Raw genomic sequence first — 25,789 nt, 5'->3', positions numbered from 1 at the left:
TTCGTGTACAGCTGTAAAATAAGTTTCCCATAGCATATACAAAACAGTGCAGTGGTGGAGGACTCGCTCAGTAATATTTTCTTGCAAAAGTGATGTTTTAAACGTTGTTTTAATAAATACACGGTGCAGGCTTTAGTTTCACTGAAGGAAAGCTCACCACAAGAGGGACAGGGCGTTATCTGGCACTTATTGTGAAGGATTTGTAACTCTTCCTATAAAGAGTACTGAACCTGTGAATAAAAACAAATTGTTAAAACTATTTAAATGTTTAAGACCAAGTTTTCCAAGTGTGTAATGCAGTTTAGATACTTAAGCATGGACCGAGCATGGACAATCGTTCATTGTGTGGGTGGAAGAAATCTGCTCTGAGCAGGCCCATTGCCTGCTTGCCTGGGACAGCTTGAGCATTTCCTTGTAGAAAGAAAAGGCCTTGGCCAAACAGTTGGAAGCCCAGCCCAGACTTGGGTTTCACTCTGTATCGAGATTCATGATGATCTTTATGGGGCTAGCAAGTTTTAAGGATCTCTAATCAGGGTAGTAAAGTCAATTGAAATAAAAGCACATTGATCCTTTTCCCTTTCACACATAAAGAACTTAATTCCCCAGGTCTAAATAAACTTAACCTTGAATGTTTTCAATTTTTACATTTTACATTAAAAAGCTTGCTATAGAAATATAGTAATACATATTTCCATGGCATTAATTGCAAAGTATGTATTTTGTTTCGTATAAATGCTGTTTTGTAGTGTGATTTCCTTCCCTTTTATCTAATTCATCACATACTGAAAGCTTTCTCTAAGAAGATGTCCCTGTATTTTGGTCAGAACGGGATTTTCCGTCTAAAGCAGAGTGTTACATATGCAGCTATTCAGCAACTAAGAGGACAAAACTGTGTAGCTGAGAGGAGATGAGGATGATGATTCCTTTCAGCGTCCTTGCCAGGCCCTAAAGAGTGCTTTGCCAAACCCAGTACATGCTTATATGTATCCTTAAAAGCCAAGCAGAAATGATGCCAGATCTGAGAGAAACCTGGTGATTTGAGGGATTTCAGAGAAATACGGAGGGTGCAGATGTGCGTTTCTACGAACCAGAGCGGCGCCTTGGAGGAGCGGATCCCTGCTGGGTGATTCCCAGTGTAATTCCTGGTGATTGGGGCCCACAAGCTGGAGACTGCTTTGTTTTGCCAGGGAGTCCGCAGTAGTTTGCGGTTGCACAACTGAAACGAGATTTTGGCGTAATACTGAGGCCAAGATCCTTCCGATTTTCAGGCCTGCTCTGCTCGCTTTTGGTTCTGAGGGCCAGGCGAGTTTGGTAGCAAAAAACATGAGAGTTTCACTTGCAAAAGAAACGCACGTTTCCTCACAGCTCCCGCAGAAGTGGAGATGCCGGTTAGGCTCTTTCCAGGGCTCAGGTAAGGAGTTTCTGAGCTACACACAATGCGATGGCCTGTGTGTCGTGTGAGGATGCCAAGCCACAAAGACCTGGATAAAACTATTCCCCCAGAGGTGTTGGGTTTTAAAATGGAGGGGGAAGAGAAGCTCGTTTCTCTATAAAATATAAATGCACTATATTGCACCCTGCGTATTTTATAAAATCCCTCGATTTACCAGCATGTTTCTGTTTTTCGAGTTGCAGCTAAATAAAGGGTTGGTGATCTCCAAAATGACTCCCCAAAGACTCTCCCCAAAGACTGCTGAGACAGGTATTGATATGGTGAATTTTAGGCCTGGGAGTCCTGGTGCCTACAATCAGAAGCCTGGTTGCTGTGTCTCCGAAAAAGAACAGGTTTCACGTAGAGGAGAAGATCCAGATTTTCACTTTTCTGATGATAACCCAAGTGTACCAGTCTGGGTACCAAATTGCTTGTAGAGGCCTGTTTCAGATCAGAGGGCATTTAAGGTTTTCAGAAAGATGTCTATGGTGCCTACAACTATGATGGAAATCTTTTCATGCATACTGCATGTACATAGGAAGCTGCTGATTTAACCTCCCTGAATTTGAAGTTCCTCATGCCATCTTTAAAAAAAAAAAAGTAATAATAAACTTTATTATGTGGGTTATGCATTAAAGCCACAGTCCCCAGATGATGCTGCCATTTCCTGGACTGAACAACTGCACATTATTTAGGAGGAACTTTTATCTGAGTTCAGCAGAATGGTTCTGCTGCTGAGTTTGGAAGCTTGCATACCTGTGTTAGCTTGCCTCAGGAAGAAAGTAAAAGGCCGGTCTGCTTTGAAAACAGGCGTTCGCGATCTTTTCAGTAACACCATTGCTGCAATGCAATGAAGAAAACAGTGGTAAAACATATCCATTTTCTTTCTATTTTCTGTACCATGGTCTCAAGCTCCAAGGTTTCATACCTTGAGTTTTGAGCAGCTGCTACATACCAAGAATTTAGTACTGTTTCACTAGTGACAAGCTTTGGAAGTGAGAAGGGAGGTTTGTTTGATTTACCTGTGGCTCCTGATGCCTTCGTGCCATCTTCTGCCACTTCAATCTTTGCTTTGTGAATAGCTTCTGAGACATAAAGACTGCCTTGCTCTGACAAAAAACAGTGAGAAAAGACAATACTGACAAATATCTGACTCCTATTGCTAACACCTACTTTATCAAAATATTTTAACCATTTCTTTTGTGCAAAAACTGAAGTTCACAAAACTGTCGAATGCTTCGTCTCAGCTATTTAACTTAATCATTTAATCCAAGCTATTATTTAATGACTGAAACAAAATTGCCCTTGAGATTAACCAGTCCAAAGGATTCTGACCCTTTTGCCTTTAATGGGAGTGATGGTATCTACAAGCATCATCATCTAATGCTGTTTGACTGGTCAATAGTGGCGTGATTCTGGTTGCTGCTATTTTCTTAAAAAAAGGGGGGGAGGGGAACAAAACTGCAGTTACTCGTTATTAAAATTTTGCAGCTCCTCTTACAATTTCTAAAATATCATTCTCAAGATTTAGCTGCTCACAAATGCTTAAAGTTTTTTGAAAGGGATACAATTCTAGACAATGTTTAGCTTTCAAGGACTGTATTGCAGCAACAATAAGTATGTGCTCTGCACCTTAGTATACGTGAACTGTTGCTGAATACAGAGCATGTCACACACGTCAGCTCTTCTTCTCTCACCAAGTCCTTCCACAGGCTGCTCCAGCACTTACAGAGCTCAGGCAGACGGGGGGCACTGTGTGAATCGACCTCCCTGCTCCCCTGTCAGCAGATCCTGAGCTACAGTTCTGGCTCCGCGCCTGCTTTTCCAGGATGAGCACAGGCATCCCGAACCTCCGAGCTCCTGGATATTGAGGGTGTTTTTCATCTCAGCACGGCTGAGATAAGGCGACGGCCTGGTTCTTGGGCCTGTGTGACCTCCTGTGCAGGCAGCTCGGAGAAGCAGCTGGAAAGCTCCTGTGCTCACCCCCATGACCACTTAAAATAATGTTAGGACTGCAGATTGTACCAAGGCGTCATCGAGCTTTAAATAAATAACTGCTTGCCACGTTTGTGCTGTTTTGACAGATTTAATCTTGAAAGAAAATAGTAAATAAATAAAAGCAACCCTGCTCTAGCAGATTCTGCTGTCCCACAGAAAAATTGCTTGACATAAAAATACGAATAATAAAGGCAAACAGTTGAACAGGAATTTGATGTTAGAGCTTCACAGAGCCAAAAGCACGATCAATTCAGGGGGCACAGGGCACTGAGCAGTCTGCTGAATCTCCAGATCTGATCTGAGAGTCCACAGCTGTTCAGCCAATGATCACATATTCAGTAAAGTCTCTTACCTGAAATACCTCTAAAATCAGCTTTGATGGGATCAAATATGTCTGTAATTCCCAAGGCAGAAAAAGCTATCTTCAGGTCAAAATTGCTTTGGATACTGAATCTGAAATGAGCATGAGAGATGTTATTTAAATGCAGGACTCGCAGTTTCATAGAACTAAAAGGTGGAAAGGACACCATTTATTTCAAGATGTCTCATTTCATACACTTATTGCTTCAGGAGCCAACTGCTTTCCATCTGATTAAAATGTTCTTTCCGAAAGAGCATCTCATCTTGATGTGAAGACATAAGCAGACAGAAATCTCCACTTCCATCTACTAAAATGGGGCTGCCTCTAGGTCTTCTTGACGCACGACCTTGGTGTTTGCCTGAATGTGCCTTCCCTAGAGGCAACCAACGTGTAAGACAGGCAGCCCCAACTTGTGCGTAGGGAGACGGGTGCCATGGGTGGGGGCTTCTGGATCCTCCTCTTCATATATTCTTTAATGTACAAGCAATTAATTAATTTGTTTATTTATTCATTTGTTTTAAGTTTTGTATATTTACTCTTCCTTAAACAAAGAGAAGAATTTGGTATAGGAAAGGGACAAGAATATTTCTTTCTTCTGAGGTCACTAAAGGATCGCTATTACCTCCAAGAAATTTTAAGAGTTGCAAAATCAGCTCCGACTCCTTTCTTCCTTCAGACAGCCCATGACATGCCGGTAAGTGTGAGCCCTCCCAGCTCATCCCTTGGTGGCTTAAACGATGGTTAGAGCAGCTTTTCTTCTGGCGTGGTCAGAAGAGCAAAATGGGCAGCATCTCGTTTGGTTTTGCTATCAGACCTAATCCCGTCATACATAACTCCGCAGAAAGCAGCAAAGCCCTCCCGAAGCAGCCAAACCGCTTACCGAGGCAGGAACACGTCCATCTTCATCCTCTTGAGGCTGCTAGCCCAGCGCGCTACGGCTTTGGCAGAGAGCTGCGACTCGAGGCGGGACAGCGAGGTGCTTTTGTGGCCGGGAAGCAGCACGAACATGCTGATTTCCTCCCCGACGTAGGGCAGCTCCAGCACGCTGAGCACCTCCAGCGACGCCGTCTGGAACTGGCCTACGGGAGGGCAAGTTGCATCCTTACCTCACCAGGACGGTGAGTGCATCCCGCATGGAGCAGGCAGGTGCTCCAGGACACCGCTGGTGGGACACAAGGGGCTTCCCGTGTGCCAGCCATGATGCACGGAGCTGCAGCCTCTCATCAAAACGCGCTCAGTCCTTTCAATATGTACATATCTCATCAGAAGGGTGTCTGTGACTGTGATAACCATATCCGAAACTCTATCCCAAGGGTGCCCGCGTACCTGGCAACTGTCTCACCTAGACATGGCCCTCCCCGTTTGGAGCCTCCTCTTGGACTGGCCTTGCTGTTCTTGTTCTCTGCATTAAATGGCAATTTTCTCAGTGGTTCCATCTATCGCCTTTCTCTAAAAATTCACTAGTGAAAGAAGTTGCAAAAATAAAAGGAGAAAAGGAAGTGTGCTATTTGATTAGCTGGAAACTACTTTGCCACATGTTTCTGTCTTTGCTACTCTTCAGAAAACAGTTTTAGTCCTATTTCACACACACACACACAAAAATCGGCATTAAACTTATTATAAACTCACTTAGGTTCATATTTATTTAAGCAACAAATTTCTTGATTTTGAAAATCCAGGCCTAAAACCTATCAGAATCAGATGAAGGTCATAAAAGCTGTTGGGCTCCCAGACTTGTAAATAGTTACAGAGTAGCTTGCAACAACTATTTAAAAATACCGCCTTTTAAAAGGGATTCCTTATTTCAAAGAAGAATTAATCCAGTCATTTCAAAAGGATGCTGTAATACAAGAAAACAGATTCAATTACCACAATCCTCCTTTCCTATTTTATCTTCCGTTAATCCAGTAAATGGCATCTCAAGAACGCTCAGCAATAGTTAGCGGGCAAAGAGTCAAAGTGGAAGTTGTAAGCAAGTGATTTATCATTGACATCATTGTAGGCCATCCAAAATATTACACCTCCACCCAGATGTGGTAGCTCTAAGACAGACATACATGCTTTTCAGGTAAGCCAGGTGTTGTCCACCTGGTCAGCTTCAGGGGCAAGGTTTGTTTCCAAGCCAATCAGTACATGCTCATCCCAAAGCCTGTTGGTTTCTTTGCTTAATCAAATAGCTAGTGAAGCAATGAAGGGTGGCCCTGTTCCAGATTTCATGAGCAGCAGAGACCTTACAGGGAGCTGGTAGCACAAAATCACCTGAGCCTGAGTCACTGTGAGCTGCTGTAGGAGTTTATGTTACCTGAAAATACAAATGATAAGGTTTAGGGTATGGGGAAATGCGCTCCTCAGTGAAGTCAATTAACTTCCAAAAGATTTGGATGTACAAGAGGAAGGGGAATTAGACTCTAAGTTGGAGATGGTAACGTGCTCAGGAACTTGGGCATGAGCAGAAGGAAGAAGCTGCAGGACATAGGAGAGGCTTCCAGAAGGACTCAACACCACGGACAGAGGTGTGACCCTAAGGACCAACTTGCAAAAAGAGGACAAAGTGGTTCCTTAGAAGAATTAGAATTCAGAGATTAAGAAGTACAGAAATGTGGCTAACTGCTTGATGTGACTATTGCACAGAGATAAAAACGTTTTAGCCTTATAAACAATAAGAGAAAAAAAGCATAAAAGTATGGTGATGCTGAGCACTGAGTAAAATAAAATAAAATAAAATAAAATAAAATAAAATAAAATAAAATAAAATAAAATAAAATAAAATAAAATAAATGTAAAACACCTTCCTACTGTCTCACTGACAAATAACAATCTGGGACCTGAGTAACCACCATCCCAGACCACTAAAATGACATGGATGCGAATTTGCAAGTGTGGTAACAAAGATTAATAACTCCATGGATTACAAGGTTGTGTCCCATGCTTGGGAAAAAGACCATGTCTGCAAAGAAAAAGAAAGAGATCTGGGAAATTTTAAGTCTTTGTTTGAAAAAATTTAAAACACGCTCTAGTGGAAAGAATAATTAAATCACAGGGGGAGATAGAAAGTGAGATAAATTGGAGCATCAGATAGGCCAAATCTGTTATCGTTTTTTGACTGGATAACCTTGGATACACGGATAAATCAGGACGACAAGTCTTAAGCATTAGACACAGTTTTGCCAGAACACAAATTACACCTCGGATGGTGGCTACTGGAAGGAATAAAAGGTAGGGATCAACCGCTTGAGAACTTGAGCTGTGTTATGAATGAAGCTCTCTGGCTGAAAAGAGGTCAGCAATGGTTTCCCAAAGTTTTTACAATACTGAAGAAGACTTTCATCAAGGAAGAACAACAAAGTTGTAGAGCAAAACAGACAATGGTGGGTACCCATGCTGATGTGACTCACTGATGCTCTAAACAAGGTATTTTTAGCAAGGCCATGGAAGTATGAAAGTATTGTAGCATATGCATTTGACCTCATTGAAAGTATTATATATACTTTTGGTCACTTATCTTGAAGAAAGATTAGTTTAAATTGGATAAAATGCAGAAAAGAGCTAGGAGAGGACTGGAATAGCTTTTTTGTAAAAAGAAATTAAAAGAGCCTGGCACCTTCAGCTTAGCCAGTAGAAAATTGAGAGTTATCTTGCTGACTGATGAGTACACTTGGGAGTAAATATTGAAACTGAAAATAAACTATTTAGTTTAAACAATAAAGATGGCACAATATCAACAGCTATAAATTGCTCTTGAAATTAGACAGGTTTCCACCCAGTAATGTTCTTAGATAAGGTAGAAAGTTAAGGAAATTGGTATAATTTTAAGGGTATTGCAGAACTAAGTGGAAGAACTTCCAATGGTAAGAAATTAAGCCTGAAGTAAATAAACTTGTCTTTGGGTGAGCAAACCATGTGTCCCAAGTTTTTGTAAGGAGCATACGTGATAACTTATTTGCCCTATATTTATACTTCTTTAGCCCCACAAGTTGAATTTGGTAGAGGCTTCATCTTGTTTTAGTTTCTAACTGCCCCTTTGTTATTGGGCCAGATGTGATCCTTAGGGTCCTTTGGGAGCTTTGTTTAACAGGGTCCCTCCAGTTGCAAGGGACTTTGTGTACAATGGCACCCTCGGGCTCTCCTGCTCCCTTCTTGTGGCATGGGACACTGGTGGTCTTTGGTCGTTATATGTAGCTGGGAGGAATGGGCATGGACAGTGGCTGTTCTAGGAACTATTTTGAACCTAACATATTTCATGATCACCTCTAGTTGTAGGGAATCAATTCAGTTCCCCAGATGGTCTCTTTCATTTTATGGGATTTCTTTATTTCAAGCTGGGAAAAGACTGCATCTCACTACAGTGGTCATGGAAAGTCAGTACATAAAGCCCTTCTAAGGGCAAGGATAGTTACCGTAGTTAACTTCAGCTGTGTGATGCATTGTAGGCACTTCCAGGGTTGAGCCCTCCGCTGTAGTAAAAGGCAAGATCTGGGTGTCCATGAAGGAAAATTTCTTTTGCCACGTGCTTTTGAAGTACATGGTGCTCACCACAAGGACCTGATTGAGTGGTGATGGAGCCGTATCCAAGGACATGCTGGGGACGTTTCCATCTGCACAGAGAAGAGATGAGGAGGTGCACTTAATACTGTATAGCCAGACATAAAGCCCAGTCTGTACTAGTAAGTAAGGCAGGGTTCAGTTTGCATTCACACAGCTAGGCCATCCTCACCACACCTGAACGTGGCCCTAGAGCCTGTTGGCCCACCGGCTCGTCAGAGCTAAGTCGTGTTAGGAGATACCGTGGGCCAAAGTCACCCCAGGATGGTGCTAACAAACAATTGAACAGCACAGATGGCAGCTGGACGTTGCTCCACACCATGCCCTGGCCCCACATCTGTTTACTAATACCAAATTAGCTTAAAATTGTCAATGTGTATTTTTTACTGTTTAACCTTTAGCTGCAGAAATCCCTCATAAAATGCATTCGTGATTAAAGATGACTTTATGAAGTGACTATATCAGATGAAGCTGAGATCCTAATTACCCTAGTCCTTATTTAATTGGCAGTTTAACTGATCCTGCCTGGGGTTTCCCAGAGCTTTTTGGAAGCGCGAGCCACTCTAAATTCATCAGTATTCATGTAACTACCAGATTATGAACTCCCGTTTCTATACTAGAAACACCTAGTAGAATACTTTTCTGCCATAAAATCATACCCCTTATTAAAGTTCATTTGAGAAGGACAGATTGACAGATTTTTTTTTCAATAACAATTTTAATGTGTGTATGTTTAACATCACACTAGTTTTAAACACGTTGATGGCCAAGTAACACTCATATAACTTTTGTCAATAAGGCAAATCTAGGATTAATTTTCTCTGTTGATTTTAAGGACTTTCTTTTTCAATTTCTTTTTTCATTAGGCTTCAATTTAGTTTCATTATTTCTTGTGTGTGTGGAAAGTAAATTATTTTTATTTTCCAGTGTGACTTCACAGCCTGAGTCCCACAGCAGCACAGAAATGCCCAAAGCAGCAGACTTGGTCTCTGGGGACCCTGGCTGCTCCTTATTAAAACTCAGACCACGGCAAAGGATTATCGTTTAAAATATTAGAGAAATGAGGCCAGGTTAAGCACACTTATATCGACAGATACAGACATAGCCCACGTTCTTTTCTTGTCATTAGAAATGAGCATCAGCACTGAAATTGGATTTTGGGGCTCCTAGTCTTGGTACATACAAGATTGCAAATGTGGCCGAAACATTATGCTGGTTGGAAGCACGTTCTCTAGCTCCCCTTGTTTCACGTTTTCACCCCGCGCAGTCCCTGTCACGTTACCTCCGGTGCTGGAGCTCATCCAGTGCCGTACGCGGGCCGCGGCGGAGCCGGGGTCGCTGAAGTCGGCCTGCTGGAGGCTGCCGTTGGCCCAGCGCGCGGCGCGCGCGGCGAAGCGGGGCGAGAGCTCCACTCCGGCCTGCACGAAGAGGGAACAGGCCTGCCGCACCGCGGGGCCGCGGCCGGGTCCGCCGGCCGCCCCCTCGGCCGCCCCGCGCGGGAGATCCTGCACGCTCCGATCTGCCGGGCGGGACACAGGGAAACACAGGGAGAGCATCACGTTGAGGAGAGGAAGAGCAGAGATCGCGTTAGGGCTCGGCGGCTCTCAGCCCCAGCACTGACGCAGGGGGCCTCTGGAAATTAAAGCAACATAAAAGCTGAAGCAGCCTTCACTTTATGAAGTGCTGCTGCTGCAGCACTGTGAGTGATGCACTGGACGTGCCAAAGCACTCTTCATGTTGCTGCAGAAATCACTGTCCTGCAATATGCCATGTGGCTGCCTACACACCCCAGCCTGTCTCCCTGCTCTGCGTGAACACAGCTCTTGTTTCATAAGGAATGTTATTTTCTTTTGGGCCCTCTGGATTACCCTTAGTGGAGATCTGGTTCCTGTGGTCATGGAGAGCTTAGTGCCCAGGAGTTCAGTCCTGCTGACCCCTTTTCTTGCCATGATCAATTCCACCCATCCCAAGAATGCATCTCTCTGAGCACCCCAGGGCTGTCTCTGCTCCTCAAGACCCCACTTCTGTGCTTTCTTTCTTGAAGGATGGTGCCTCAAACTGGGGATAACTAGACCTGATAGGTGATTTCATGTGAGTTACAAGCAACTATTGTACAAACCAAAACCGACTACTGTTTCTGAGGCACAATTGTATGGAAACATTCAATTCTTATTTTTTTTATTTTCTTTTTTTTTAATTCCAAAGACCTCCTCTAAGGTCCTTTTCCGAAAACCTGCTCTTTACTCCCTTTTCTCCCAACTCGAGTAGGTGATTTGTTCTGACAGATGTACAGCTTTTCACTTGTCATTATTGAACTGCATCTTATTTATTTCACATATTCCTGCAGTTTGCAGGGATCATTATAAATTCTAGATCTATGTGCCAAAATGCCTGTAGCAACTCCTGTCTCAGGGTTATGACTGCGAAAAGTTTGGAGGACTGTTCTTCGGTGAAGAAGTCAGTGCCTCTTGGCACCGCCAAGGGTCTCCCTGGTTTTCCAGGTGGACAAGGTGCCAGTTGAATGTCCCAATTCCTGTGAGAAATCTCAGCAATTCACTGCTGGATAACGACTGTCAGCCACTATATCCAAGGAGGCCAATATTCCACCTCTCCTTTCTCCAAGGTGCCCTTCTCGGCTCACGTGTTTCTCTGCTTCACCATGAAACCCTGGGTCATCCTGAGCAGCTCCTGGGTATCCAGCTCCACCTAAGCAGCAATTCGGGGCTTGCCGACATGATCCCAGCTGGAAATCTTGTTTATGACTCCAGAGAGACCTTGGCTGTGTGGGGTAGAGGAGGAATTTAATGTATACCGTTTGCTACCACCTGAGAATCCAGGGCATGTTTTCTAACCTAATAGTGTCCCTTCAATAACCTGGGAAGGCCTGTATGAAGTTTGGTATTAAAATTTAAACCTATTACTCTTTAAGGAATAAAACACTGGACTCCTTCAACAGATGTTAGGAAAATTCACACAGTTTGAGGTGTAAAGTGCTTTTCTTGTGTGTTTTGCATTAGTGCACTAGCATTTGGCAAGTTCTTCTGAGGATGTAAGAAACCGAAGATGCTAAATGGAAGCAGATGTTAATGGGAGGTGCAGCACCCTGTGCTTATAACTTCAGCAGTATCAAAGCCCTTAGCTAACCAAAGTCCTGAATTCCTACTCATAGAACAGTTCAGAATTGCTTTAAAATATTCCACTGCAGATAAAATAAAACAGCAAGGAGAAAACATTCTAAAGTATTTCATTTTATCTGTGCTTTTTAGGGAGACATCTCTTTATAGATTGTTTTCCTCAGTACTAGAAGGGAGGTGAACAAATCTTCCACATGTTAAAAAAGGATTACAAGTACATACAAGAGCTGGTTCTCCCTGAATGGTGACTGAACCATCAATGTTTTCCTTGTTTTCAGTCTGCAAAGTTTTTTATTACGTCCTTCATTATTGTTGAAGACAGATCAGGAAAACCATTAATGTGAACAAAATATTATCAGGTATGCACATTAATATATGGCTTTTCTGGTCTGATAGGAAATGCGTTCTAATCATTTGATTTGTTTACTTGGTTTTAAATGTGCTGTTGAAGAAGTGGTTTTCCCCAGGATGGAGGCATCACAGGGAAATGTGCCGTTACAACCCAAAGCAGTAGATCCCATCCTACGTTACGTCCCATTCACACATTAACGTACCTGAAATTCAGAAACTGGTGGCTTGTGGCATACACAACTAAAATGATGAGAAAATGTGTCTATGATATTATGTGCCTAGGAAAAGAAGTAAGACACCAAGCCAAAGAGTTGGCAGGCTGTTAAGAACCTCCTCACCAAATTTCACTGTGCAATATTCTTGTTAAGGTTCTTTCTAATAACTGAGCCTGTACTTGATGAGAAGTGAGGCAATTAGCAAGGTATAACCCTAGTATGAATGAATGTTGTTTAAAATGACCTTACAGAAACTTACAGTCTTATAAGCAAGACTTCATTATATTGGCTGTTCATAACACAGCTGCCCTGTCCTTGTGCCTGTGCAGGCAGCAGTATCCGTGTATCAGCCAGGACAAATATTGTGCTGGTTTTGACAATGAATGATACGGAGAATGGAAATAAGGACTACGGCAGGTTACAGCACAGATAGTGAAATTGCTGTGGATTTTCTCTTTAGTCTTTGTATGACGAAAATAATTTTTATGCTGAGAAATAGTGGTGTATACCAGCTGCAAATTTTGAAGATGAGGCAGTCTTTTGGTTTTCATAAACTTTAGGTCCATAATGTAAAATGGTAAAATTGATACATTGTATGAAATGGTGGGATAATCCACAGTTAAAGATAGTATCCTTCAATTAAGCTAAATTAATGCTGGATTGCAAGATATCTGCCTTTTTTGTGTTCCTTCCAGATTTATTTTAGTCTGCTTTCAGGAAAAGAAGCAATTGTACCATCTGTCTATACATGTCCCCTCCTAATAACTTATTGCCTTGTTGGTCAATTGTAATAATATTTTAAAAAGAGGTAGAGTCTTCAGAATTACTCGCTTTCTCCAGGTTTCATACAGTTTGTCAGGGCACAGGAGGGGAGTCGACTGCGCTGAAGGGGGGAAGGTTGGTGGCATCAGGGGGCAGCTGGGAAAGGCCAGGAGGAGACCATGAAACCCCACGAAAACAGAAGCTGTGGATGGAGCTGCATTTTGGTGCAGTGAGAGTAAGCACTGGAAGAGGAATATGTACATTTAAGCTACTGAAAGGGTTTCCACCGTCCAGCTGATACCTAGCTAGCAAATATGGAGAAAACAGTCTTGAATGACCCCTTGCAGTGCCTGTAACAGGACAGAAGTTCAGCAGGGTGTATGCAATTGCTGCCTCCCTAGTAAAGCACTGCATTGGCTGCATAGTGTAAGGCAATCAGTACCAAAAGCATTCATTGAACAGTGCCTTACCGTGAATGCTGTATCCCAGGGCATCCCGCAGCTCCGCAAAAGTGTTTCCTTGGGCTCCCAACTGCAGCAGCTCCAGGGAAAGAGCCACGCTGGCCGGCGACAGCACCAGGCTGCTCCCGTTCTCCGCTCGGGCCAGGTGCTGGTAGAGGCTGATGGCAAATTCGGTCTTGAGCTCCTTCAGGTCATCGTGGGAGAGGCAGGTGCTCTCGGTTAAGCACCAGGCGGACAGGATGGACGCCGTGAGGAAAACGGGCAGCATGGAGGCAAGCCAAAGAGCTGCGTCCTCCAGGTGACCATAGCTGCAATTATAATAGAGAAGTTCAGAAAAGCGACGTGACAGGGTGACCAAGGAACTTTCTCTTCATGTCAGCATTTCACTACCACTTGCAGTCACAGTGATTACCAGTGCAATACCTGTCCAGAGCTCTCCAGTAGCTGTCGTTACAAAAAGTAAAGTGTAGGGACCTACTGATAACTCCGTCAGCTAGCAAGGACCTGCTTTTTCCAGGGCGTTCTCCTGCTACAGGGTGGTTGATCATTACAGTGCATTGAAGCACAGTGACCATCTTTGAAAGCCTTGAGGACACCCCAGTGAAATCCATGTCCCCTCCGAGGTGCCCAGCTCCCTTCTGGCCCCACCAGAAGAGGTGCCACCACCAGCCCCCCAAGAGGAGAGTCACCCCGTGGGCTGCACAGTCAGCAGAAGACCCAGGCTGTCGAGGGGTGCTAATTTTGCAAAAACTGACTGAAAAATCCAGCTTCTCTGATTCTCCTGTATGAAATATATCCTGGTGGCATTCCGGAAAGGCACCCACGCTTACTACATAAAATCCCTGCTTCAGATTTTTATGGGAAATCAAGGCTTGGTCTATGTTATATTAAGAGAGACATAGATTTGTATGTAAAGGAAAAATGCTGAAAGGACAGAAGAGCTCTTTTTACAGAGTTTTGCAGAATGCAAGTATATTAAAAAAAATACAGCACCTTCTTTCCCTTCAGGATTTCCTACAAATCTTTCTCCATGCCCTTTGCTCCAGAGAACACCTCTAATGCCTCGCATTTACTCACAGTTAGCTCTGTTAAATTGTCCTGCCTTTCTGGCTCCTTCTGGGTGTCTGCATTGAAGCTGCCTATGTACGTCTGGTCCCCTTCTTTAATAGGTAATGGAGGAACGACTAAGTCATGAGGCCGCATTTAAAGGGGTGCTCAGTGACCAGAGTCTCTGTCGGCGATGTCTGTACCACTCTGTCCAAATTCCTGTAGGCTGCAGGCTCTATGGAGAGCCAGGCAAAGCAGCATGCCACCAGCCAGCAAATCCAAGGCGAGGAACAAAAAGGTACACATGGAGATGGGGTCAGCAGCCTCCTCCCGACGCTGCTCAAGCCTCATTAGGCTCGTGAGCTGCTGGTACGAAGCAAGGCATCTCCTATCTCTCTTCCCACCCCCTCCGCCTTTTATATGAATTCCATTGATTCCTCTGCCACAAAGGGGAAGAGAAAGGGCTCTCTGTGTACCAGGCACATAGTTATTTTTTTTCCCCACTTTGAAACCTTATTCAGAAATCCCGTGCAATTAAAATATCTTTATTTGCTCTGTGTGTGTGTGTTGCTTTTTTTTTTTTAAATACCATCCCAAATTATAAGGGTTTTCATTTACTCTTTCGTTTCCGGATGGAAAGCAGCAACAAAGCAGGGCACTCCAGGGAGATCAAACAAGGAAGGGGTCGCTTGGAAGGAGCCAGCAGCAGAATACCTGGGGTTGTAACCCCTTTAAACACCATTTCTGTTGTTCTTGGCCTTCCACTTGTGACAGGATGAAACCCTGCTCATCACATTCACAGACTCAGCCTCACAACAGCACCCAAGGCAAGCAGAAATATAGCCTAAAATGTGTATATTACAACTTACCAATAGGTAAAATATTTACATATATATGCATTCTGAGTTATTTTGCAGTGTACAAACCTGTTGCAACTGGGAAAGAAAACACAAAGGAAAAACCATTACAATAAAGTAGCGATGTTTAGGTGTCACAGATTTCTTTTTAGCTGGGAAGGACCAGACACTCACACAAATCAGGGCCCAAGGAGCACCGGAGCAAGGGGCAGCTCTCGTTGGACTTGTGCAATTCCTCAATTCCCTCCGTTTTTAGCGGATGACAGAATACATGCTGTACAGGGCGCTGCCTCAGCATCTTGGGATTTAGGTCGTGCTCAGGGTGGGACACATGAAGAAGAGCAGGAGCAAGTGGACATGCAGGTTTTGCCATTGATTTGGGTGACAGAATTCTCCTGTTAAAATTACAGGTTGGGTTATGCTGAATGAAGACCTCTCCGCTATGGGCACCTCTGTGCTGAAACTATCCACAGGGGTGTCCACTCACATGCAGACAGTTATTTGCAGGCTGAGATCACCTGATGATTTCTCAAAAAGGAAGTTGTTATTAGATAAACTCATATCCAAGAGAAATAAAATTGCTAAGAAAGTTATACATTCAATTCCCACCTGGCAAAAATGAAAGTGCCTTAAACTGCCTCTGACAGAAATGGTGAAAGGCACAAATCTAGCACATTTGGAGAAAATACGACCTCATGGAGCTGGTTGGAGGCTGGAACCCATGGTGCTGTGGGCTCTGTGGGGCTCAGAGGGCTCTGAAGGGAGCACAACCTCTGCTCACTCACCTGACCAAAGCACTGGGGCTTGGGAAGGAGAAGAGCAGAGAGCCTCCCTCCCTGCGAGTAAAATCCCAGCTGGGGAACACATGGACGGATGTGTCTCCACAATGCGTGCCGTGAAAAATTCTTCTGCAAGAGCAGAAGGATCCAACCAGGGAAAAAATGAAAGCAGAGCTGGGGTGGGAGAGTCACACTTGGACAGAGCCTCTTCAAGATCTCCATGGGCCCAACTCTGTTCTCCATTACAGGACTGTGAATTCAAGCATCACCTTCAGCATCAAGTTCTTGCACCACCTGTGTTACTGTGAACTGGCGACAGCAGCAACCAAGTCCCAGGAAGCAACTAAAATTTGCTGGACTAAAATGTGGCCCTGGAAAGAAAGGCACGACCTACCTGGACACAGGGTGCAGTGGGGGATTTCTTTGCAAAATTTTTTTTTTCTCCCAGCAGACCAGTTTTTATTAATTGTTTAAACCGTATTACTCATTCCTAATAAAATGAAGCTTTGGGTTTGGAGTGTCTGCTTAAAGGAGAAGGGGAAGGGATAAAGGAGAAGTTCTGCTTTTAGGCTCTGATCAGCCTGGGCTCCTGCTGCACTGACTTTACAAGGCAATTCAGAGAAGAACTGAGCCCAAAGAAAGGCTGGAAAAAGGAAGAGCAGGGATGACGAGTGTGAAGCAGGTTTTTCTCTTTAAAAGCACCTGGTTTTCTTTCCTGTATAAGGTTCAGCCTCCAACAACCTTGTTTTACTTGAGGAAGACAAGTCTGGTATCAGCAGAATAACTGTAGATTTACCCCATCATAAACGAGAAAGGAATTTAGACTTCTGTTTTTTTTTTGTTTTTTGTTTTTTTTCTTTCTTTCTTTGCGCTTGCTCTCTCTAAAATATATAACCTGGGAAATATATAACCCTGGGAAATTAAATTGAATCCAAAGCAGCTTCCTTCCTGCTTACATCTCTGGTCCACAAGAGAGCTCTCACTGCAAGACACCGACACGTTCGTTCAATTAGGAAATGGGTTTTGCTGAATTTCAGGATAAGAAAAATTTGCATCATGATTCCATATGAAGATTATTCTGTGAGGAGGCACCTGGCTGTGAAACATGCCACCAAGCAAACACAAGCCAGTTACATCTATCCATGTGTCATATAAAGACCCACTGCTGCCTCTGCCTCTTGCACTGCCCTTCTACTAGGACATGAGGAAAACATGACCCTTTAAGGGACAACCACTGGGGATGAATGTGACTGTGGCACTGTAACAAGAAATGTTATAGCATGAAAAAACACGCAATCGGCTGCAAAGTGAATCAGTCCCACAGGGTTTTACTTAAAGGAAAACCAGCCAACAGGCTCTACGAAAACAAGCGGTGCCCCCAGGACATGAATTCATGGTTTTTGTTCTTTCATTTTCCTGTATCTGAAATAAAGTGATTGGCATAAGAAAGGGGCATTTTTCTAGCACACCGTGGAGGATCTGAGATCCCTGTCCTGGGAGACGCCCAAGGTAGCCAAGCTGGCTTGGGAGGACCTAAGCTCAATGGCTCAGTGGCTTTGGGAACAGTCCTTGAACAAATCCCTGAACCCTGAACTGCGCCTGGGGCAGTTTCGGGGCTGGATAGAGGGAGCAGCCCCAAAGTGAGCCATGCAGCAAGATAACAAGTGCTGGGAGCCATCAGCAAGTCAGGGTTGGAGTCTGCTCCACTTTTTTTGCCACAGGATAGGTATCTGGATGGGTTGTGTGCTGTTTTATGCAGTGTGTCGAATGGCATCTTTTGCTGGCAGAAAGCAAAACAAAGTAAACAGGAGTTCCGCTTTCACTGAGATGGGGTCGATATTTTAATGCTGATGAAATGACACAAACTTCCTCAGGCCTTAGTGTCCACTGAGCAAGAGCTCAAATGAGGTCACTCTTCTGGTGGTGACTGTTCACATTATTTGATTTTCATTAGGCAGAATTCAAAAGGGCTGAGAAACAACAAGGGCACAGGCACTTTTTTTTTTCTTTTTTTTTTTCTAAAGGTTCATGAAACTTATTTGAAAAGCTGGTGGAGGAGAGAGTAAATATTTTGTACATCTTCATTACAATCCAAGTAGTTCTCCTGCGCATGTCTCATAGGGAAAGATGGCTTAAGAATCTCTGTTTGGCAAAATCAGTGTTTGAGCTCCAAAGGGATAATCTCAGCTCTTCCTCATTCCATATATTTCCTGTGGTGTTATATGAAGAAAGATCTTGGTAGTAATCCCGGTCCCTGGGGGCTCTGGATGGATGATCAGCCCCTTCCTCGGTGACCTCGGTGAGGTGTCCTCACTCTGATCGCTGCCGTGGAGGAGCTCCCCCGCTGCCCACAGCAGCCTCGAGGTGCAGCGCTCTGAGAGCTCCGTGAAGTGCCACCTCTGCCCCTCAGTGTCGTCTTTTTGGTGTTTGTCTATTCAGAAAGCATCAGCAGGAGAGTCAGCGCCCGGCGCTGTGGGCCTGGCATGCGCCCGGAGGAGACACCTTGTGAGCCCGGAGCAGCGCTGGGGGTAACGCTGTGGCAGTACGTTCTTCTCACCAGTGACTACATGAAGCGACAAGTAAGTACATTTATTGCTGACAGGAAATATAAAATATCTTACAGGCTTGTTCTAATGTGGGTACCCTCCCTCAGATGCTTCTAACTGACTGTCACCATCTCCTGCGGTGCCAAATAAATGATGCCAAGTAGAAGAGGCCCACATGTGAGCGTGTCGCCAACTGCAGCTTCTGCTACTGATCTGGCTGGAAAGACAGGGATCCAAATTGGAAAAAAAAAAGGCAAACAAAACAAACAAACAAAAAAGCCTAAATAATGTTTAGGGAGTTGCAGAGCTGGCAAGGATCTGATTGAGGAGAAAAGAGAGAAATGAAACCAAATATGAACTTCCAGTGTGAACAAAGAGGACAAACAGTATTTAGAGGGCAGCTCTGCATAGGCTGATTCCTCAGCTGTGCTTCTGCTTCCCCTGTGGCCTGGTGCAGCCAGGCCTACCGAGTTTGAAAGCTGCATTGCCAGGCTGGTTAAGTGCATCCTATGGGGACCATCTCTTCACCTTGAAGATCAGTTCAGAAGCCGTGAGACCAGTGATCTCCTCCTTGGAGGTCCTGTCTGAAACGGAGCTTTTGGCTCTCCTGCAGGCTGTTGGGTGTCCTGCCTGCTGCTGCTGTCCTGCCCTATGATGCCAGCTTGCAATGGACTTCAACCTAGAAACTTCATGTAACGGTCCCGCTTAACCAGGACAGGCTGTGGGCAGGGTCCTTCCTTTCCCCCTGCTAGTCGGGCCAAACAAGCTCTGCATTATTGAGGAGCTGACCTGTTCTTGCAGCTTAAAAGCAACCCCAAGTCTTAATCCCGTGCGGGTGACATCAGAGGTCCTGCCGCAGCGGTCGCGGTGATGTCGCCATGAGGAGCTTGGGGCTGCAAATGGGCAATAAGCCACGGGAACGGGTGACCTCAAAAGGAACTAACAGCCAGGCATTACATAAATGTCTCTAATACTTGTGCACTAGTAATGAAAAAATAAGAAGGGAAAAAAGGACCCTCTAAAAATCATTCTACTATTAGCTGCCTTTATATGGCACTCAACTGCTTTAACCAATCTCAAGATCTCATTTAAAAAGCACAGATCATCTCCAAATTTTATCTTGGCTTGTCCAATAAAGAATGGACACTTTAAGTGTGCTTAAAGACACTTAAATAAATTATGATTCCATGTAGTAATTTCAACACATAAAAGTAGGGAAAGGTGCTTCTTCTGAGAACCTGGACTCCACAAGGAATACCATAGACTGGGTGCAAATATAAAGGTATCTAATTATTATGTTTTATTTTTATGATAATCAAGAACTAATAAAATGTAAAGCTAGGTGCAATACTAGACCAGAGAAGCCTTACTGCAGTTATGAAAAAAGTTATACTTCATATGTTGAACACTTAAAGGCTCATAATGCTTTTTCTTTTCTCTTCTTTTCTTTTTTCTTTTCTTTTTTTCTTCTCTACTGTGCAGCTGGCTCATTATTTGCTGTGGTCAAATACGTATTATATTTCCTTGAAATTTTTAGATGGATTTTCTTCTCTTGATGGGATAAGATGAACATTTAAACACTTCTAGAGGGCAAATAACTTCACACCAACACTTTTGAACACAAAGGCTGGATCTTCAGCAGGTTTTACATTATGCAAGTAGACGTTTAAGGTACTTAATACTTTCTAACCTCTAGTGCCCTTTTTACACAGAGACAGGCAGTCAGCTGGGATTAATCTGCTCCTAATTAGCCACAAACTCTTCTGATACTTGGTGGGTGCCCAGCAGCGTGCTGCCAGGTACACAGAGGTAAACTGAGCTGGATTAGCTGCTGGCGCATGTGCCTCGTGGAGGGAGGTCCGGTCCTTGGGAGCGCGGCTGAGTTACAGGCAGACACGGCTTTGCATGCAGAGCATGGAGACTGCTGAGCAAAGCTGAAGCTTTAAGGGAGCTGCTGACTGCTAATTGGAAGGCCTCTTCCCAACAGCTTTCTGCCGAGGTTTCCCGGTTTCCTCTTTATTGGCAGCATCTGCCGCTGTGTCGCACGAACAGGGCAGAAACGTAAAAGCATGAAAATCCAGAGAAAGGAACAGTTTCTGGGTTCATTTTCAGCAATAAAGGAACATGACTTCATTTCTGTAGGTCTCTTCCGTCTCTCCTCTCCATTGCATGGTTTCTGATGAAGCCTCGAGAGGGTGAGACCATGTCCATCTTTAATCCCCCACCACAGCACTTTTGTCTCCTTGCAAAGCCTTGAACTGAGCTGTTGAACTCTCCGTCCTCCCTGCATGACAAGGGAAGCAGAGGGCTGAAGGTCTTCAAGGTCAGCACAAAGGATCATAGAGTCATTATGGTTGGAAAAGACCTTCAAGATCAGCGAGTCCAACCGTTAACCCATCATTCCCATGCCTGCTAAACCATGTCCCTAAGTGCCTCATTGGCACATTTCTTGGACACTGCCAGGGACAGGGACTCCATCACTTTCTTGGGCAACCTGTTCCAATGCTTGACCACTCCTTCCATGTAGAAATATTCCCTAATATCTAACTTGAACCTCCCCTGGCACAGCTTGAGAAAGCAAAATCAAAGCACAGTAAAGTGAGAAAGGGAGCCAGGGGAAGGCATCCTGAGCTGGAGGAGCCTGCTCCAGCAGGCAAGAGGCAAGAGCACTGGGGAATCTCAGGGTAGATGAGAAGGTGTGAAGCAAACTCATGTGAAGCACAGAGACCATAGCGAAGTGGTCAACTTGCTGCAGAGTCCAAGTGTCCTAGAGACCAAAACAGCCTTCTTGAGACATGGATCCCACTCTCCCTTGCAGTCTGGCTTGGGATCAATGGAAAACACCCAGTTTCTTGCGAGCTAATAGCGGGTGGAAGCCGAGGGCTTGCTGGTCTCTGCAGAGAAGCTGCAACGTACCGTCCTGCAACCAGCTTGTGCCACTGCAGCGAGTGAGTGTGCAAACAAATGCCTGTGTCCAACATGAGGTCCACCAGCTTGTGAAGCTCTTTCTTCTTTTTCTCAACTCCGAAACACTCCTCCCTAAGCCACAGCATTATTGGGGATCAAGGGAGCCAAAATAACAAGGAGAGTGGCAGTGACTCTGGGACGCTGCCCTCTCCCGTATCCGTGTGCCGTTTGCCTCGTTCCCGGCCGTGAGCTCTCCCTGGGGCAGCTGGAGGCTCCTGGGAATAGAGAGCTGGCTCCCGACGGATCTCTTAGGGCTCTGTAATGTAGGCCCAGCTCTTAAACAAAACGTACGGTGTCTTCTCCTCCTCTAAACCGGAGGCCGCTGGAATATGCATGCAGCCAGTATAATGCTATGGATTGGCTTCTCTGCAGCAACCTCTCTGCATTACTGCAAACCGTGGCTCAGCAACAAGGTATTGCTAATATTGCTAACAGCAGTGGGTAGCAATGCTGCTGCTCCTGCGGCTGGTGGTTAAACTCCAGATCTCGAGTTTTCTTCGATGCACTTCTGTCCCGAGATCCCTTCCAAATGAGGATCCTGGTACTGTTATGATCCCTCCCACCTCCACCCTGGTGTTGTGTGTTTACAAATGTAAACATGGTAAATCTGCATTCTGGAAGAAAATAAAATCCAACTGTTAATCTATCTGTGTTTCAGGAGAAACATTCCTGGTAATAGAAATGAAAGTGTTAAAAAGCTAATTGCTCTTTTTGAAGGTCGCATCTGCAAGGATACAACGCTGCTCTGATTCTGCTTTAGAGATGTGGCATGGCACATATGCTCACTGCACAATTCCTATAATTAAATATGAAATATTTATTCCTCAACTGACTTCTTTTTTCTTTGCTTAATCCCTTTCTCTCTCTTGTTTGTCTCTTAAAAACTCTGTTAATTAAGAAGAAGTGTCAAAGGACCAGCATACAAATGAATCATGAGGGTTGTTTTTCAATGTTTTCTTTGCGTTAGAGACTGAACCTGTACACTGCGCCTGTACACTTACAGATGTAAGTGCTGCTACCTGTAAGTGCTCCTTTCAGATCCCAGGACATTTAATATTGCACGTCCATGGCAACTAAGACTCTACTTTCACTTTGGCGTTTCAAGAAGAGAAAAAAAAATCACTGTTTGTTTAGGAGAAAAAAAATACAGCTAACAGCTGTCATAGTGTCAAAATTAATTATCTTGGATCAATCCATTTGCCTTGATCTTTATGGCCCTCAAGAATCCTAAATACTTATCAATCAATCACTTAAATTCCTTGGCTAAATCCAGTGCCTCATTAAATAAAGAAATAAGGAGATCTTGACGTATTTTTCTTTAGGCCTGTCACTCTGTCACACTGTCTGAAATACATATTATTGCTTCTTAAACTACTCTCAAGAGTTTCCTTTTTAAATTGCAAACGAGCCTAATGTTCCTCTGTAAATCTGCCTCCTCCTCCTCAGTGTCACTTTCTTGCTGGTCCCTCTCCGAGGGACCTTCCTTAGCCACCAGCTTTAGCTTCGGAGGTGGAGGTAGCTCATAGCATCAGGGGACATTAAATTTACTGGTGATGGGGCTAATGCCACCAGATGGCAAAGGATCGTCAGCCAGTGCAATGGCTTAATGAGAGGAAAGGGAAATGACAGAAACGTGGGAAGGAAGTAGAGGACTGAAGTCTCCCATCACTGGCACTCAGTGTGCAAAACCCTGGCTGGCCCCACCATGTCCCCAGAGCTCTCTCAGTGCTCAGCATTGCCTCCGTGGTCTCCTCACAAGCATGTCCCAAAAGTCAAGATTCATCTCACCTAAGTTTAGCTATTTCCAAAGTAGGTATCCTGCGGTTCACTTCAGTGATGGGAGACCGTACTGGAGATGAGGGGGACTGATTCCCTCTGCTGCTTGATCTGCAGGAACGTTTTAACACCTGGGTCTCTGCACTTCTTCCTCCCTTGCCTCCTTCCACCTTCGCTAGGCAGCTGTAGGCTTCTCTGAAGCTCTCCTGCTGAGCCTTTACACCTTGTATAAAACCAATGAGCTCATGGGGAGACACAGTACCCTTTATTGGATGTAGCTGAGAGACACTCCAGGGCACAGAAGCCCCTTTCAGCCTGATTTTGTTGTAGTAATAAATCAACCGCTCAAGAAGTTCTGAACTGCTCCCTAGAGATCTGGATCCTGGAGCTCCCACATGAGAATCTGGTGATGCAGCTCATAGCGAAGAGGCCTTTTGCTGTCTCTGAGGCTCAGTGAATATGTGTTATTGACAGCAAGGGAACAGCCACCGCCACGTGCTGCTCCTTCCTGGATGGATGTGAAATGTGCAAAGAAAGGGCTCAAATAGCAGCACTTCCATCTAGGCTATTAGCAAATGCTTGTCAGTTTGAACTTTCCCACCCCTCAGCTAGGCCAAACACACACGTGTTTGAAAGGGCTTTGGAGACATCACAGGAGCTCCCCTGGGAGGAAAACCAGCATCTTCCACCTGGTTCTGGGTTCCCCCGTACTGCTCATCCCAGTGCATTTCGCTGGGCTGAGACCACAGCGCCGTGGTGAGCCGCGGTGACGCGCGTTACAACAACACTCATAGCAGCATCTTTCTCTCGCCAAACCACAGTAACTTCGCGGCTGAAGTTTTGCTGACAAGCCAGAATCAATGGTGATAACCCCAACTGCCTAACTAGATACGTTTCACTGCTTGCAAGCCCGCTGTTGCTCTGATCTGTGTTTCCTCATGACAGATTGCTTTTCCTCTGTGCATTCAGGCAACTTTGCCTTCCACTTTCAGTATTTCACCTTTCATCTCCTTTTCCCATTCCATCACGATGAGTATTTGAAAATAGTGTTTGGATCTTGACTGCTGCCACAGGGGAAGACTAAAGAAGCAACACAGAGGCCTTTATAAATCAAACCTCAACAGATTCTGCTGTAATTTACTTCTTACAGAATTGTGTGTTGCAAAAACTCACAAGGGAGAAAAGTATTCAGTGGGTAAAGAGAATCAGAGTGCTAGCATTCAAACTCGAAGTGCCACCGCTAGAGCCCAGGCTTCTCCATTTTCCCCTCTCTGAGCAGATAGGACTTACGCATCTTCCTCCCTCTTCATCATTCTGGTTAATCTTTCCACTTCCCACTAGCCCCAGACACACAAGCCCCAGCGCTCAGTCCTTTTGCTTGGCTTGTCACACGCTCTGGCACAGGGAGCAGCCCATCCGAGGTGAGCTGCACCATCCGAGCTGGAAAAGCGCGTGTGGCCAGACCCGTGGCAGGGCCAGCACATGCAGGTCTTGCCGTCGTTTGCCTTCAGCTGTTAGGCTGTGACCCGTAGCAACACGCCCTGCCATATGGAAACACCTGGAAATGCGCTATGCAGAAGTCGCAACGTTTGTGAATCTGCTTTCTTGCTGTCCCGCTTGCATCTCAGTGGCGAAGCCGCTACCTCCCAAAAGCCGGGATGGGAAGGGTGTACGTGGCGGAAGTCAGAGGCCAAACACACCATTGGGGCATTAACGTTATGGAACTCAGTGGCAGGAGCCTGACGAGATCAGTAGGGCCCTGGTTCCTTGTGCCTGTAGTTCTTGTCCAGTTCAAAACTCAGATTGTATAAGGCATCTTTAGTGAAGCTTTCCATGAAGTGGAAAAGGGTGACAGAGCCCTGGAACAGGCTGCCCAGAGAGGTTGTGGAGCCTCCTTCTCTGGAGATCTTCAAAACCCGCCTGGATGCCACCCTGTGCCACGTGCTCTGGGTGTCCCTGCTGGAGCAGGGGGTTGGACTAGATGATCTCTAGAGGTCCCTTCCAACCTTAAGCATTCTGTGATTCTATGATTCTATGAAAAGCACAACTATTTTCACGTAAAAGTCATTGCAGGCTCAATCTCTAAGACTGTAGTTTCCTGAAGAATCTAGCTCTGGAACCACGAATAAGAAATAGGCCTTACTGTATTTTTTCTGGCACTTATCGGGGAATTCTTTTATGTAACTTCTTCTAATTTAATTTAATTTACATACTCTTTTCTATCCAGCATTCTTTTTATACTCCTCAAATCTTAACTTCTGTATCATGCATTGCAGTCCCCTGTCTACAACTCTCATCCCTCCCTGTCTCAAGTCGTTCTCTCATTCCCACCCTTACATCATGGAGTATCATTTTCAGAAGATTTCACACTTTTGAAAGTCCATATGGTTGTCAGACTCTTTTCTGATGCCACTTGTTTATAGCTTCAAAATACTCAACTTGGATTTGCACATTCCCTTTCTCTCCCTCTCTTTTTTTTTTGTCTTTTCCAGTGTCCTTTGCACATCATTCCAGTAAGATTAATTCACTTCTCACAAAATGATGCTGCCAAACTTGACACA

At 44.7% G+C, this 25,789-nt stretch overlaps 1 protein-coding gene across 1 annotated transcript; it reads right to left on the bottom strand.

Moving 5' to 3' along the window:
- Positions 1 to 186: 186 nt before the first annotated feature.
- On the bottom strand, positions 187 to 14,459 carry SERPINE3 (serpin family E member 3). The gene is made up of 9 exons (XM_088522157.1): positions 14,319 to 14,459; positions 13,266 to 13,548; positions 9,616 to 9,852; positions 8,189 to 8,386; positions 4,672 to 4,870; positions 3,783 to 3,883; positions 2,455 to 2,541; positions 2,189 to 2,272; positions 187 to 230 (listed from the first exon to the last, which is right to left on the bottom strand). Exons 1-9 carry the CDS (start codon positions 14,457 to 14,459, stop codon positions 187 to 189), a joined length of 1,374 nt encoding a protein of 457 aa, XP_088378283.1.
- Positions 14,460 to 25,789: the final 11,330 nt, after the last annotated feature.

The sequence above is a fragment of the Tinamus guttatus genome, unplaced genomic scaffold (genome assembly GCF_059628265.1).
Source record: "Tinamus guttatus ecotype Peru unplaced genomic scaffold, ASM5962826v1 Tinamus_guttatus_pri_ptg000150l, whole genome shotgun sequence".
Classification (NCBI taxonomy): domain Eukaryota; kingdom Metazoa; phylum Chordata; class Aves; order Tinamiformes; family Tinamidae; genus Tinamus; species Tinamus guttatus.
The sequence above is the reverse complement of the archived record's forward strand: the minus strand, read 5'-3'. Positions and strand labels throughout refer to the sequence as shown.

What these genes read in the sequence shown, in the direction of transcription:
- SERPINE3 (XM_088522157.1), bottom strand. Translation starts at nt 14,459, where the DNA reads ATGCGGCCTCATGACTTAGTCGTTCCTCCATTACCTATTAAAGAAGGG. An exon ending in TGATTTTAGAGGTATTTCAG is followed by an intron (nt 2,542 to 3,782) that starts GTAAGAGACTTT and finishes GTTTTTTGTCAG; the next exon opens with AGCAAGGCAGTCTTTATGTC. An exon ending in GAAGGCATCAGGAGCCACAG is followed by an intron (nt 2,273 to 2,454) that starts GTAAATCAAACA and finishes ATTGCATTGCAG; the next exon opens with CAATGGTGTTACTGAAAAGA.